Source organism: Brachyistius frenatus, unplaced genomic scaffold (assembly GCF_029030835.1).
Source record: "Brachyistius frenatus isolate BFR_SWC_R1_liver_20210118 unplaced genomic scaffold, ASM2903083v1 Contig_8, whole genome shotgun sequence".
Taxonomy (NCBI): Eukaryota; Metazoa; Chordata; class Actinopteri; family Embiotocidae; genus Brachyistius; species Brachyistius frenatus.
Genome location: NW_027210607.1, coordinates 4857163 through 4871878, shown reverse-complemented (window position 1 = coordinate 4871878; position 14716 = coordinate 4857163). Strand labels below are relative to the sequence as shown.

The 14716-nt window shown below is 42.5% G+C and overlaps 1 protein-coding gene across 2 annotated transcripts in view; it reads left to right on the top strand.

Moving 5' to 3' along the window:
• Positions 1 to 5145, top strand: part of fgfr2 (fibroblast growth factor receptor 2) — a 39668-nt gene extending 34523 nt beyond the window's left edge. For both annotated transcript variants that reach the window (XM_069690026.1, XM_069690025.1), the window contains exons 16-18: positions 1243 to 1380; positions 1947 to 2052; positions 3376 to 5145. In XM_069690026.1, the coding sequence (XP_069546127.1) occupies positions 1243 to 1380; positions 1947 to 2052; positions 3376 to 3540 (409 nt within the window). In that variant the 3' untranslated portion in view covers positions 3541 to 5145. The remainder of the gene's footprint in view (positions 1 to 1242; positions 1381 to 1946; positions 2053 to 3375) is intronic.
• Positions 5146 to 14716: the final 9571 nt, after the last annotated feature.

Genomic DNA, 14716 nt, shown 5'->3' with positions numbered 1-14716 from the left:
AAAGAGTTGTAGCTCAGTCCCGGAGACAGAACCGTGGCCAGGACTCGGGCTAGAGCTCTCATGCTAATCTTTGAATCTTTGTATTGTAATCTTGTATTTATTGACTGGTTTTCTGACATTTATATTCATGTTGCTTTCAGTCAATCGTCATAAGATTCAGCAACAGAAAACGTACCACATGACTGCACGAGATATGAATGTAGCGAGATACAAATGACTCCAGGATCTTGTTCATCTACAGTCATTTACTGATTGGTTGCTTTGCTTAAGTATAGTAGCTGTATCTAGTTGGCTGGAGTCCATGAGTACTCTTTTGTTTGGCGGAGCATAAGGTCCGTTAAAGTGACCCTCATGCCTGGTTGGTTTGCGTGTTTATTTGGTAAGTCACGGCTGGTTGCAGGTGGACACGAACCTGCGCAGCCCGACGTGTTGACAGGCGCTGAGAGATGGTTACAAAGTGACACAGAAAGGAGAGATGAGTGTATCAACAAGTGCCAAGATACAACGCAGCGATAGAGGGGAGAACAAATCTGGCTGGCTGGTTGTGTAAACAGATGGAAGAAGTGATAAAAGCCCAACCTGCCTGTCGTCCCACACTCGCCTCGTCAGGCCACTCACATGGCCTGTGGCTGCCTGAGAGTGTACACACATATTGTGTTATTAAATGTGTCTGCATGTTATAATGCAGCCTTTGTATGTACATGAATTAACCATGCCGTCACTATGGGAATGATTCATTTGAGACACTTGTTAATATAAACATGCAGTGTGACAGCGATGAAATCAGCAGCATGGAATCAGATATTTGACAAGCGGAGGCCGTGATGAGGAAGTAGTTAATGATTAATAGTCACTGGCCGTCTCTAGACTTCTCCCCTTTTGTGTGCTGTAGGTGGTCCTGTGTTTGTTTTGGTGTGGTGTGACCAAACAATTGCCAGCCTGTGTGACCGGCCAGCCCGGCACAAAAGCCATCATTGAGATCAGGGCCAAAGTAGCACTGGCAGTGGGTTCGCACCACAAGTCACTGGATGGCAGAAAGAGGGCATTGACACCACCGCTGTCACACTGTGGTAATTTTTTTCTAACCCGCAGCCAAGTGACTCAATGTAAATGATCTGTAGAGTGAAGGAAAGTCACACTTATCGGGCCTCATGTAGGCTGGGAGTTCCTGAACACTATTTACAGATAAATCCTGCTGTTTGCCTTTATTATTAATACTTATGTCTTTTTTTGTCTCACCAGCTGGTCATTTGGGGTGCTGATGTGGGAAATCTTCACCCTGGGGGGCTCACCCTACCCTGGCATTCCTGTTGAAGAGCTCTTCAAGTTGCTCAAAGAGGGCCATCGCATGGACAAGCCCGGCAACTGCACCAACGAGCTGTACGTTTTTGCATCTTTCTCCACCGAGCTGCCACCCAAACACACATTAGCTCGTCCAGCGAGGCTCCACGCCAGCCCAGTCTCCATCAGATCCATGACTCCAAGTGCTCAGAGTCCACTCTGTTGGGCCTCTGCACAGCTGTGACTGTCTGCTATCAGTGTCATCATTCACAATACGACCTCTGCAGACAGAGGACAATGGCACTGCTCTGCCACAATGAGGAAGACGTAGAGGCAGACAAAGAGGCAGTGCATGACACACACATTACAGTATTAAAAATAGCACCAAGAGGCATGTTTTTGATCAGCAGCAAGGCCATCAAAATGCAGGAAAATGAGACGGTGTCAGAGAACCCCTGCTTTTTTTGTATTTATTCTTTTGATATGGAAATCAATACGGAAGTCCAGAGGCAAAAATCTCTCAGCTTGCAAACTTGAAGACAAGGTAGATGAGGAGTGACATGGCATGACATGGTTTGGACAGATGCCCCTAAATTATTCCGTTCGCCCCCCCTTCATCCACTCGTTCACTTTGAGTATACTGATTGTAAATTTCTCTCTCTCAGGTACATGATGATGAAAGACTGCTGGCATGCCATCTCATCCCAGAGACCCACCTTCAAGCAGCTAGTAGAGGATCTGGATCGTATCCTCACCCTGAACACCAACGAGGTGAGGGTCATTCTTAACACAAACTCTCATTCCTTGATTGAGGGTGGTCAGATTGATGCTTCACAAACCCTCCAGCATCTCATAACACAATGATATGATACATACATGTTTCTAAATCCAGCTGCTAAAAGCTTTTGGAGAATTAACAACCACGTTCCTGACTCAATGCCTAAATGGTGACCAAGAAAAAAAAAAGATGGCTGGATGATTCGATCCAGGCCCAGCGTAGCCGCTACGGCCCAAGTTGCCCAATCATCACATCCATGGCTCACTCGCTATTATGGCCCACGTTTTTTTTCCATTCCCCTTTCTGTCTTGTACGATATCCGTGTGCCGGCCTGAAAAGAGGCCATCAATGGAAAGCTGTCAAGGCTCGTCTGCTCTGGAGCTGGAACTTCATAAATTTATGCCAAAAAAAAAGCCCAACTTTGAGTTTGAACTTTTGAAATGTAATAAAGCGCCTTGTTTCTTTCTTTCTTGCATTTCTCTGCCCCTCCTTTTCCCTCTACCCCAAACCGCTGGCAGATGTGTAGATCTTAAGTAATACGAGCCTTTTCGTGTTGAACTGGGAAAATGGAAGCCAGTGCTCATTTTCTACAAAACCCCAAGAACTCTTCCTTCTCACAACTAGTCTTAATAACAGCCATGAAAGACAAGAAGAAGGAGGGGGGAAAAAAGGGGGACATGAAAAGAGCAAAACAACACCGGACTGAGTCAAAAATTAATAACAGGATTTCTTGAGGTTTTCATCTTCATTTTTGGGGGGAAGGTCAGCTGTGTTCTGCCAGCTTCTTTATTTATTTTTTCTTCTTCTTAGTGTTTATGTGAGGAGTTTTGTGTCAGATACGAGATATTTAGACTGAACTGAGACTGATGTGGTAAGATGCTGTGAAGGCCAGCATGCCACATCTCTGACACAGTTCTCTTCTATCCTATTTTCCCAAACCATCCTATAGTGGACCAAAACCACAACCAGGTCAACTCTGCTGTCCTTGAGCTCTGCTGGATCAGACAGCAGTCCAACATTCAATTTATTACCTGTTATTACTCCAAATATTTTCATACAGTATCCAGTTAAAGATGATTTTTTTTTCTGTTCCATTTCTTAAATCCTCTCAGGGTGATTTGGTTCAGATGAATATCATAATAAAGGTGATACTCTTCTCTGGAAAGTCCCCTGTTCTTGTTGACTGGGTTTCAGCACTAAATTTATGTTCTTCTGTTTGTTCTTGGTCTTTTTTCTTTCTTCAATATGTCCTTCTCTTTTGTCTGAGTGTAAATGATCTCACCCAAGCTTCTCTCTTCCTCCGTCTGGGTCTGCAGGAGTATCTGGACCTGTGCGCACCAGCAGAGCAGTATTCCCCCAGCTTCCCCGACACTCGCAGCTCCTGCTCCTCCGGCGACGACTCCGTGTTTTCCCACGACCCCTTACCGGACGAGCCCTGCCTCCCCAAGTACCAGCACATCAATGGAAATGTCAAAACATGAGCCCTTGACGTCGCCCTCTCTGCACCCTGATTGACGATCTTACCCCTTCAACGTCCCCAAAACACTCGTGGCGCGGACGCCTTCTCTGAAATCCTCCCTCCCCTCCCCCCCATCACCCTCTGGGGCTCCCGGTGGACTAATGGACCCAGGCGGGACTGGGCTGGTGGCGGCGCTGCTGTCACACACTGCCATGCACTCACACCTTCATACATGCTCACATGAGGTCTTAAAGGAAAGGACCCTACAGAAGCTATTTTATACTGACTGAATGAATTGACGTTCCCGGGGGACCCTCTTTATCCTCCTCCTCCTCCTCCTCCTCCTTCTCTTCCTCTCTCATATAAACACAGATTTTTCCTTTTGGTTCTCATGTTTGTACCCAGACGTTTTGTTTTTTTCCAACGACGTTACTTGTTTAGCGATCCAAATTCCAGCGGCTGGCATTCAAAGACTGTTCTTTGCTCCTGGAGGAATGTATGGACTGACGTGAACTTCACAAACAAGGGACAAGGAGACGAGGACAAATAGGAGACGGATTGAGAGACAGAGCTTCGACTAACAACACAGAGGAACAGGAGGAGAGCAAATATATCTATATATATAGATATATAGATATCTATATATATAGATATAAATAAAAACTCTTCTCCTGTTTATTTTGTAATATTGATGCATTTCTTTTTTTTTTTAGCTCTCTTGATAAACCTTCCCAATTATTCTGGAGAAACATACACAGTATAATGTATAGTGCTGGGTATATTTGTAAATATATTCAAATATGTATAAAAATATATTATATATTTACAATGAATTATTTTTTGTATGGACTCAGAAATAACCCCAACCCCCCCACACCCTACTTTGAGTTTGAGGCAGGTACGCTAACAGGTTATGTGTCCTATATTTCTCCTCACACACACACTCACACATACAGAAATGGATACACACTTTTAATCCACACAACCACCTGTCTTACTCTAACTCAGTAACACAGTTGGGTATTGGCTTTCAGGGACTGAGGTAGCATGTTAATTTATTGACTTACGTTTTTTTTTTTTTTTTTTAATGAATCAAAAAAGTATAAAAACAATATGGCAGAAATGACATTAATGATGCTGATAATACATAAATAATCCATTAAATGTATGGTAATTTAAAATGATCTTTCAGCATTAACAGAAAAGAACTATTTTTAGTGGGTTTGAAAGATCCAGGTTTTGTAAGTTTTATATATGAATGTGAATATTAAGTTAAATTTTAAAAAGTGTACATTTTATAGTCAGCTAATCCTTTCTTATGTAGATGTTGATGCCATTCCTATTCAGTCTTTCTTATCTTTGCTTTAGGAAATGAGATTTCTGGATATTTATATATGATTGAAAGAAATAAGAATTTGGAAACACCTACTAGCAATCCGCACCCTCATTTCGACGAAATATAGACTCCAAATTTACTTGACAGAATTGAAAGCTGAAAAACAAAGTATTAAATCATTCAAGTGTTTTTTTTTTCTTTGTTTTTTTTTTTTTTTTTTACTGGACCAATTTTAAGATGTTGTTTTGCAAATGCTCATGTCACATTTGCAAAATAAATGATGGAAAAATATATTCCTGTCCGGATCTTTGGCTTTGTTGGATGTTTGAGTTGCACTCTATGGGAAGTTGGTGCATTTTTGCAGTGCAGTGGCAGAGATAACTGGCTGAGTTTGTTTTACTTTTCCAAGATAGAAGAATGTGTTATCATTAAACTGCACATTCCTCTGAGCTACATTTCTTGTGCTTTGTATCTGATATGGGCGGAGATGATTTAGCTGCCATTACTGGTGGGCTTTGATTCTTTCCTTACAATGCAACAGGAGGGATTTTCCACCGTAGCTGCAGTTCATTCAGAGAGACAAATCTGTTGGGGCTCGACAAGCAGGCGGATGATCGTTTGTGACAGAAGTGGTGTAATTTTATATACAATCTTACCATCAGCTGTCCAGATACAAAACTGCTCAGCTCAGGACAAACCCAGAGTAAACTTGATCAGATTAGATACTTACTTCATGCCAGCGGTCCAAGCAATTTGGTTAATGAACAGGGAACTCGTCATTGTCATGATAGTACGTCTCGATCAGTCTGACTGTGATCAGCCAAACAGTCTTTGCTAGCCTCCTAATAGGGGCTCTGATCATCTGATTGATTTCCCTTTTTTCTCTTATCAGAACAGATTTAATTCAACAGAGTGAGTCGTTGATTCTCCTGATTTGATGTAAGTTAATCAAAGCTGATCTATTAGCCAGTGTGACTGATAGCGGATGTGGTTGTATTTAGCTGGAGTGGCAGCTTATCAACCTCATACAACAAAGTGCATCAATGAGAGACCAGGTCTTGACGTTAGGCAGAGCAGTTGGATTGACAAAATTCACTGAAATATTCCTTATAAACATTTCTCTATGGCAGGTTTATGCAGTGAAAGGCGTAGATTTAACAATGTTAGCATGCTAACATGCTACACAAAGTGCAAATGTCAATCTTCACCTTAAAGGTCAAAGTTCTTCACAAGTTGAAGTGTTGACCTGGTAGTTTTATTAAACATTAAGACATCAATGTTACTGCACTTAATTTTGTGGCAAACATCAACATGTGTATAACATTCCATTGGAATCCCTTCAATAATTTTTTACAATATCTCCGTCCAAACCTCAAATGTCTGGAGGAAAAGTCAGAAGATCTCGGTTGTTTAGGAATAAAGAATGTCAATACTAAATGTTTTTGGCAGGCGATCTAATAATATATGTCGAGATCACTGGATAAATGAGTTTGACCTGCTGGTAGGACAGATCAAAATTCAGTGCATCATAGCAGGGTTCATGCTCTGGGCACAATGAATGTCACTTAAATATTAATCTGCAATACATATTTGGTATATTAAGTTAAAAATAAGTGTTCTTGGACATAAACTTCTCCTTAGAATAGCAAGCTTCAACTTGTTATGAATAAACATCCACACACAAGTTCCGAGTCTTCCTCCGACGGACGTGTCGTCTCATGTCTCCGGAACCTGAAAAGGGCTTGGAGGGAAAAGTCAGTCAGAAAACATTCCTCTTTTTCCATAGAATAAGGGGGGAAACAAGCACTGGAGGGGGATTGGAAAGAAAGAGTGGCAGGATAAACCACAGCGACATACACCCTCATTAAAGGGGTAGAGCGGAGAGAAAGGCAGCCGGATATCCACACGGGCTTTTGCAGACTTTTATCAGAATGACTGCCTATTGTGCTGTAGGCTGATGGCACACACAGGCAGGCGGGGAAGCAGGGAGGGGTGAGCTCCATGGAGACCAAATAGAGGATTAGATTGTTCCATCTTGACAACATGCCCACTGAGATGTCTCTGCATTTTATGTGAAACAAATACACCTCATCTGATCATTTATAGAGTAAGTTTTATTATCAGTTCTGCTTACATAGTGATAATAGTGAAGGTCAAAATACATGTTTGGGTTACCAAATAACCAAATAACAACAAATTGTAGGCAGAAAACTCACCAAAAAATAAATTTATGACATCAATTATATGATGTGATTTACAATGTATTTAGATTGTAAACATTGAAAGTTATAGCTATAGAAGGTGACTGTACAAATATGTGTATTTTGTTTAGACTGCTCTATATGCTGCAGAGTTTTCACAGTCAAATGCACCATGCACTGATGGAGCAGCGATACTTTCTTGCCTTTGGCTGATAAACACGGCTTGCCACACTCAACCAAAGCCCTAAATGAGTTTTTCATTTGGAGGGCTTTTGGTTGCCTAATGCCCTGAAGATTAACCCGGTGACCCTCAAATATTAGCTTTGGATGACTATAGGCTGACCCGGCAGTAGTTGGGGGGAAACAAAGGGACCATGTTCAGTATAATGAAAGTATGAAATTGTAAGTGAGGGACAAATCCTTCCTTATTTTTTTTTTGCTTAAGAAAAGTTTGACAGGACACTTCATTTGTTATAGGGCACAAATTTAGGCCATCTGGCAGCGTGACAGCCTGATGAATTGCTAGTGTTGCCTGACATTTTGGTGGTAAAAGTAGTTTTCATTCTGATCCTTCTTTTTTTTTCACCCCCTGGTCTTCATCTGCGTCCTTCGTCCTGGCCCTGCTCTCCCTTGCCCGGCCATCTGGTGGGCCCTGGTGTGTTTGCGCAAGGCTCGGTCCTCTGGAATGTCAACATGAGGCTTTGTGTGAAGCCAGAGGAGCCCACATCTACAAGAGATAAGACCCCACCAAGCCCAGGGGAGGAGGAGAGGCCTGGGAGGTTGGTGGGTGTTGTTGGAAGGTGACTTAAAGTTTAAGTCTGCAGCATAAGACACTAACCCAACACCAGAGTCCAGCTTTGCCGAATAATAGAACAAAGGAACTCAATTCTCATTTCCAGGGCGAAGACATCTGCACTCCACCACCACTCTAATCTTATTTTATTCACTGCATTTGAAGCTGATATCTAACTAAAGTCTTACCCATTGACCAATGAGGTGAGAGAATGTATCTGTCAAGGCTGTCCCCCTCAACCTACCATTTGACTTGAGCAGCAGATAATGAATGGTTCATTGCTAGGTCAGTGCTCACCAGAGGGAGGGGTCTACTTGTGTTTGATTAAGGGCTTGAAAGGCACCGTGTCTAGTTCTGCATGGAAGGATAAACAAGTCGAGTGTGTGTTTGTGTGCGTGCATATGGATGTAGGACGTGTGCAGTTTGTTCCCCCGTGGGATCTTCTAAACATTTGCTAATGGCACAATTGTGTCTGAGCAATTGCAATTCATAGATTCCACTTCCAGTCAGTTTATACGCTGACTCTTCGATGTGTAAAGGTCTGAGGTAACAGCTCTTGGAGTGTAATCAGTGGAAAAAGAAGAGCTGAAACTAAATTGTTTAGAGGAAGATAATGGGGTAGAATTGGCAGAAGTCAAGGACAAACATCTTTGAACAGAGTTTAGACTGCTTTTGTTTGTCAACTGATTGTCAGGGGAATTAAGTGTTTGGTCAGATTTAAGAGGGTTGATTATATACAATAGAAAATAGAGCTGAAGTTCTTATAAACACAGAATTTCACATTGCAAAATTATGTTGAACTCTTAAAGTGTTGAAGTTTGCTACACCGGGCTAACATGGCATGTTTTACAGCTCTGGGTGTGTTCAGTAAATGAGCTTAGTCATAATGTTCCCTGCCCAGTATTGCCAGTCTCAACACTCGCCCCATCGGTCAGACATATTCCCCCGTGTCTTGTCTTGCAGTAATGATGTCAGTGGTGACATCAAACCTATAAACCCTGACGTGTGTTGATGATGTCCAGCCAAGGTGTCAAACGTGGGTTTTCCAATGACTTTGTAAATTCTCTTTACAAACAAAATGCTTAATGTTGTAAAAAAAAAAAAAGGAAAAACACCCCATTGGTCTTTTGTGAAAGCAGCAGTTATGTTTCAAAGTTAAGCCACCTCAAGTGATCATATAAATAATGACTATCTGGTGATTCATCATCAAATGACTTTTGACTTTATATTTATCTGTCAACATCGCATCACTGGAGATGTGATGTCATCTATATAATGTGAGTTCTTCCTTGTGAAGAGAAGGCTGGTTTAGCGGATGGTTAAATACAACAATGGATTCAGGTCTAGAAGACTGGTGCTTGCTTACAGTTTCCAACCTCAAGTCAGGACAATGTTTTAAAATCACATTTACCATTGCCATGACGATGATGGTTGTATAATTTTAAGGAAGTAGAGACTTTAACACACAACATGGTTAAAGACATCATTTTAACTCACCTTAAACATAACCAAGTGTTTTTTGTACCAAACCTAACCAGGGAAAATACTTTAGGAAGCAAACAATGTATGTGGTCATATTGGAGAACTTGTTCTTACTTCACAGAAGCTGAGCTGAATAGAAAAAGCAGTATATTACTGACAGGAGGTACAGAAAGGTAGACAGTAGGCAATCTGTTGCCTCCTCTGGCCTTCGTGACAGGAGACAGGCTGGATGGGGATATATGGCAGTGTGTACGCAGGACAGTTAACCACTCCAGCAGTGTTACTGTCATGAGTAAACACAGGCCAGGCCAATGAAAAACGCTTGTATAAAAAAAGAAAAGAAAAAAGAAGTGCCCATAAATGATGTTTAATTGAAAGTGTGCAGGAGGGTAGTTTGTCAAAGCTATGGCTCCCACGAGTCCACACACGCACATGCGCGCGCGCGCGCGCACACACACACACACACACACACACACACACACACACACACACACACACACACACACACACACACACACACACACACACACACACACACACACACACACACTGATGCTGGGGAAAGGGAAGCACAAGACGGAAGAAGCAAAAGGGGAGGAAGAGCAGGAAGTGGAAGAAGGGAGGTTAGGATTGTTTTGGTCTCTGAAAGTAAGGCTAGAAGAGTAAATTGACAAATGCATGATTCAGAGCCAAAACTGCTTCCTCAGGAGGATTTACTGTTTCAACGTTTATCTCCTAGTCATCCTGAATGAGATGGATGGTTTCCTGGTTACATACTATACGCAATAGATCGAAGCCATGTTGTGTACTGAATAAAATTTCCCACCAGAGTTCAGGAATTAAGTGTGCTCATACTCAGCTGCAAACGCTGGCGCCTACCTTTGTCAGGTGGACTGTTTTCACAACCCTAAATGACAAATGATCACCATGACAATGCCATGGTGACAGACGTGGGAAATAAATCACATGGGAAATAAGTCACCGCAAGACCCTCCTCCTCCTTTCACCTGCATCACTCTTTCCAGCGAACAAGAAGTCCACTGTTTCTCTGAATGGCAGCAGTTAATTTCCTTTCACCCCCCTCAACTCAATTTGTCAATTTCAGATATGCTTTCAATGTTTTGTTGGTTCTTTTTCCCTCTCTGTGTTTGTGTCTCCCTATTCCTAACCCCTTTTTATTCTCTCCCGCCTCTCCTCCTGCCTCCATCCCTCTCTGACTTTCTGACTTATACGGCTGGCTTGGGTGATTGCGTGCTGCTGAAAGTTTGGGGGCAGGTACAGGGAAACTTCTCTCTCTCTTTCTCATTCTTTACAGTAAGGAGGTCATTAAATAAAAGTGTGCAGTGAGTGATGTGCCTCTCTACCTGCCTGTCTGCTCAGAAACAACAAGGGCCTACTCTATCCTGCCCAGGCACGACGAGATAATTATAGCCCCTGACTTAATCACTTACCTCAAAGCCCTTTAGTTCTACAGCTTCTTGCCTTTCGGCCTCTCCGTGTTTCTCTTTTTAGGTTTACTGCCACCTGCCAATTGTGAAGTGTTGCAACATTATGGGTTACTGCTTTTTTTTCTTCATATAGAGACAATGATGGGCGTCGGCACGGTGTTTCCATTGAAAAGATGTTAAATGCACACAGAAGGGCAAACAGTTCAAGGTGTGCTGCTGGCTTGAACTCAGACACACTGTGAGTTCACTTGCCGGTTAGCATCCATCTCCTCCAGGCTCGACACGATCCGTCCATTTCTCACATTTTCCAGTAAATCTACAACACTAAATCTCACTCTGCGTCATGGATCAATGTAATGCTGATCAATAATGTATTGCTCTTGTGCCTCTGGCTCCCCTACACACTGAACTTGTCTATAAACTGATTGGAGTCTCAGTCCGTCTGTTCCAGTTGAGAACATACGAATCCAAAGGTTGAACCTCAGCCCATTTCTGCGGTGAATACATTCCCTCCCAGGCTCCATGAGGTGGCTGGACCCTGGCTGAGCACTGAGAGAGGAGAGGGGGAGAAAAAGGAGAGAGGGCCCCTGAAAAAGGGCTTTGTGCTGGTTTCGAAGGGCCTTCGGCTTTTGCCTGTCAAAGGTTGTGGTTGTAGGCCAGCAGCCAGGCCTTCAGACCCTCTCGCTGGCACACACTGAACTACCATCTGGAGTGACGGGGCCCTTCCTGAACTGCTCCGTGAGCTGCACAGAGCCAGGCCGGGCTGAACTGGTTAGGCCAGGCTGTGACACACCACAGAGGGCTGCAAAAATAAACCATTGGTGCTTTGGTGAAATTCCTTGGCTCCGGAGCCTTAACTCTGAAGAGCATCCCCATGGGAGAGTAGGCGAGTGGCCTCACACTTAGCTGCAGTGCACAGCACTAAACTACTTTAGAAAAGCTCACTGCATCTACTTCTGAAACTAATCCATGAATGTGATCTGGCTTGTCTTGGATGATTATGATGATGGTAATGATGTTTGTATTGCACTCAGAAATCTGCTCAGGCTGCATTTGGCTGATGTAGAATTTCTTGACAAATAATGAAAAGAAAGAAAGAAAGAGAAAATGGTGTGAGATGAGTCACTGTGATCAAAAGTGATTTATTATGTTTATGGAAGTCTGTGCCCTGGCTGTCATCAGCAGTGGCAGGTGGGAACAATGTGCAGACTACGTCTTGTTGCAAACACATTTAAGTAAAGCTTCAGAGACAAAGGGACTCCTGACTTATTCATTTAGTGGGTTTGTTTACCTTTTGGATCCAGACCTATATAATGTAGGGAAAGTAGGTCTGTCAAAGGAGCGTGAAGCATAGAGTGCACGATCGACAGAATCTGTGTGGTTGGCAGCCAAGACTCATAAGGGCTCAGATTTGGTCTGTAGAGTGCACATACTAGAACTCACTGCTGTATTTCAGCCACACTACTACACAAGAGATGAAATCAAAGTTCTCCCCTTCAACTGAAAAACAATATAATTCATGGTACATTTAGTATGAGGGAGAAAAATGAGAACCATATTGTGTCGGGTGTTTTAGTGGGGCGGGTTTCTGTACCTCCCCCCTCATCCCCCAACTCCTGCAACAGAATAAAATTCCTCGGCCCTTCTGGAGCAGGCCCAAGCCAAGCAAATTATGGACCAAAATCTTTTTATATGAACCTCTGTCACGCAAAAACATCAGTAAGCCCCATGTCTAGCTCTCCCATCTCCTGGAATGGGTACTGTTTTATCCCATTCCTCCAAGCGAGGCCATTATGTTGAATCCTCGAGGCCTCCCTAATCGAAAGACAGAGAAAACAAACAAAAGAGCAAAAGCCCTGCAGAGACCACTTCAGAGAATTTCATGAAAAACAAAAAACAAGCAAGTTCATTGATGGGCCTGGACCCAATAATTGATCAATATATCAAAAAAGTCTTTGGCGTCAGAAACCTCACAGCAATCACAGCTGCAACCCTCATGACATCCAAAATTGATCTTTTTCTCTTAAACCGTTACCGCTACCAATATGTTGGATTTAGGGGCTCATCTGGAAGAAATGGAATGTAATATATGAATGATTTTGTTTTTATTAGTGTATAATCACTTTAATCTTCGTGTTTTCGTAAATTTAAAATGAGCACTTCACGTCTACAATGGGAGTCCTCTCTTCCGTGGAGTGCGCTATGTTGCGCCGCCATGTTTCTACAGTAGCTCACAGAGGACGAACCAAACACTGGCTCTACAGAGGGCCTTTTGCATTTTTACCACTAGATGCCACTAAATCCTGCACACTGATCCGATCGAGATCATGTCATTGCCGTCATTTGTACAAATGATAATGACTTTGTACTCCCTCAAGTAAACTTGAGGTGCCAGCTGTTGTGTCATCTTGTATCCTCTCTATAGACTCCTGGTGGTCGTTTTTAATTGATTTCATTAACGTTACAGATATATTCCGGTGACTTTTTTTATTTCTTTTATTTAAACTATAATATTATAGCATTTTCCTGCCCGACATTATGAACAGAGCTAGAAGTATTTTACTTGTGAATAACTCAAAATCTTCGTGTACAGGCATAATACAGAAAGGTTGTCAAAATTGTATGAACTGGAAGTTATATTGACATGAATAGTGTCTAATCTTTCATCATAATTATTTTTGCAATAGATTACATTTTCCTTCCACAATACAACCAGACAAACCAGCAAAGCTAACAAATCCTAGCCTACTGATGGTCACATGACCTTCGCTCTGCAGGTCGTAGCAGTCACAGCTTTCACCTCTAAAGTTCAGCTCAGTGTGAACCACTCAAATGGCCCTGTTGTTTACAGTAGTGTTAAGTGCGTGCCCCTCCAGGATCAGTCAGAGCCATAATCCCCTCTTCATTCCCACTGAGGTCCAGAGAGTGTGTAAGTGGACATGGGTGATGGCAGACAGGGAACGGCTCACCAGCCCACCCATTCAAGCCAGCCACGAGGCTTCAAACACACATGCAAAAACACATGCAGTGAAATCACATATTCATTCTTGGACACACAAACAAAGTAAAAGCACTAGTGCAAACAATATGGAAAGAACAAGAGCAACTGAGAAAGGTTTTCATCTTTTTTCTTAGATACTGGGCAGTACTTTTTCTGCTCTCCCTGTGCTTTTATGTCATGTCACCTTGTAAAATGACTTTATGGTCTTCCCAGGCCTCATGGCTATGAGTGCCGTGAGGTGGATTGTGGGAGCTTTAGAAATCCTCCAGGACCAATACTTAGTGTGAGTGACAAGAGAGCATCTCCAGAGTGCTGCTGGGAAACTGTTTTATCTAACTTCCTCTACTTTTCTTAATTTGTACTTTTACAAGCATAGGATTACAGCCAAGCAAAGACAAAGAAGCAGTTTACTGGAAATGTAAAGCAGAGCCATGGGAGTATAGAGGGCACACATTATACACCAAGTATTTTGTATTTAGGGGATACATTTGATAAAAGGTAGATGTTAGAAATGACTGTCTCACTATTTATTTTGATAATATAAATCAAAGTCAAACCAAAGGCAATGTGACCCTGCCGACCTTTTTTAATTTCTGACAAGTCTCCGTCATTAACATTCAAATAAAACTGACACGATTTCCCAAAACAACCTCTCAAAACTACCTCAAGTGTCTTGTTGTACACTTGCCAGGACAGACCACAGGCAAGTCAACAGTACCATTAGTTTTATTATATATTGAATTCACCTGTGGCCCTAAACTTGTTCCCACTTGCTCCGCTGGTCACACAACGCAGTACAGCATTTGCTACTGCAGCCATTTATAAGATGTGCAATATAATATAACTGTCGAAAGAATTCGACATGAGGGACTGAATGGGAAATCCACACGACAGACAAGAGAGACAGGAGGGGTTTTGGTTGTATGTTAATCTAATC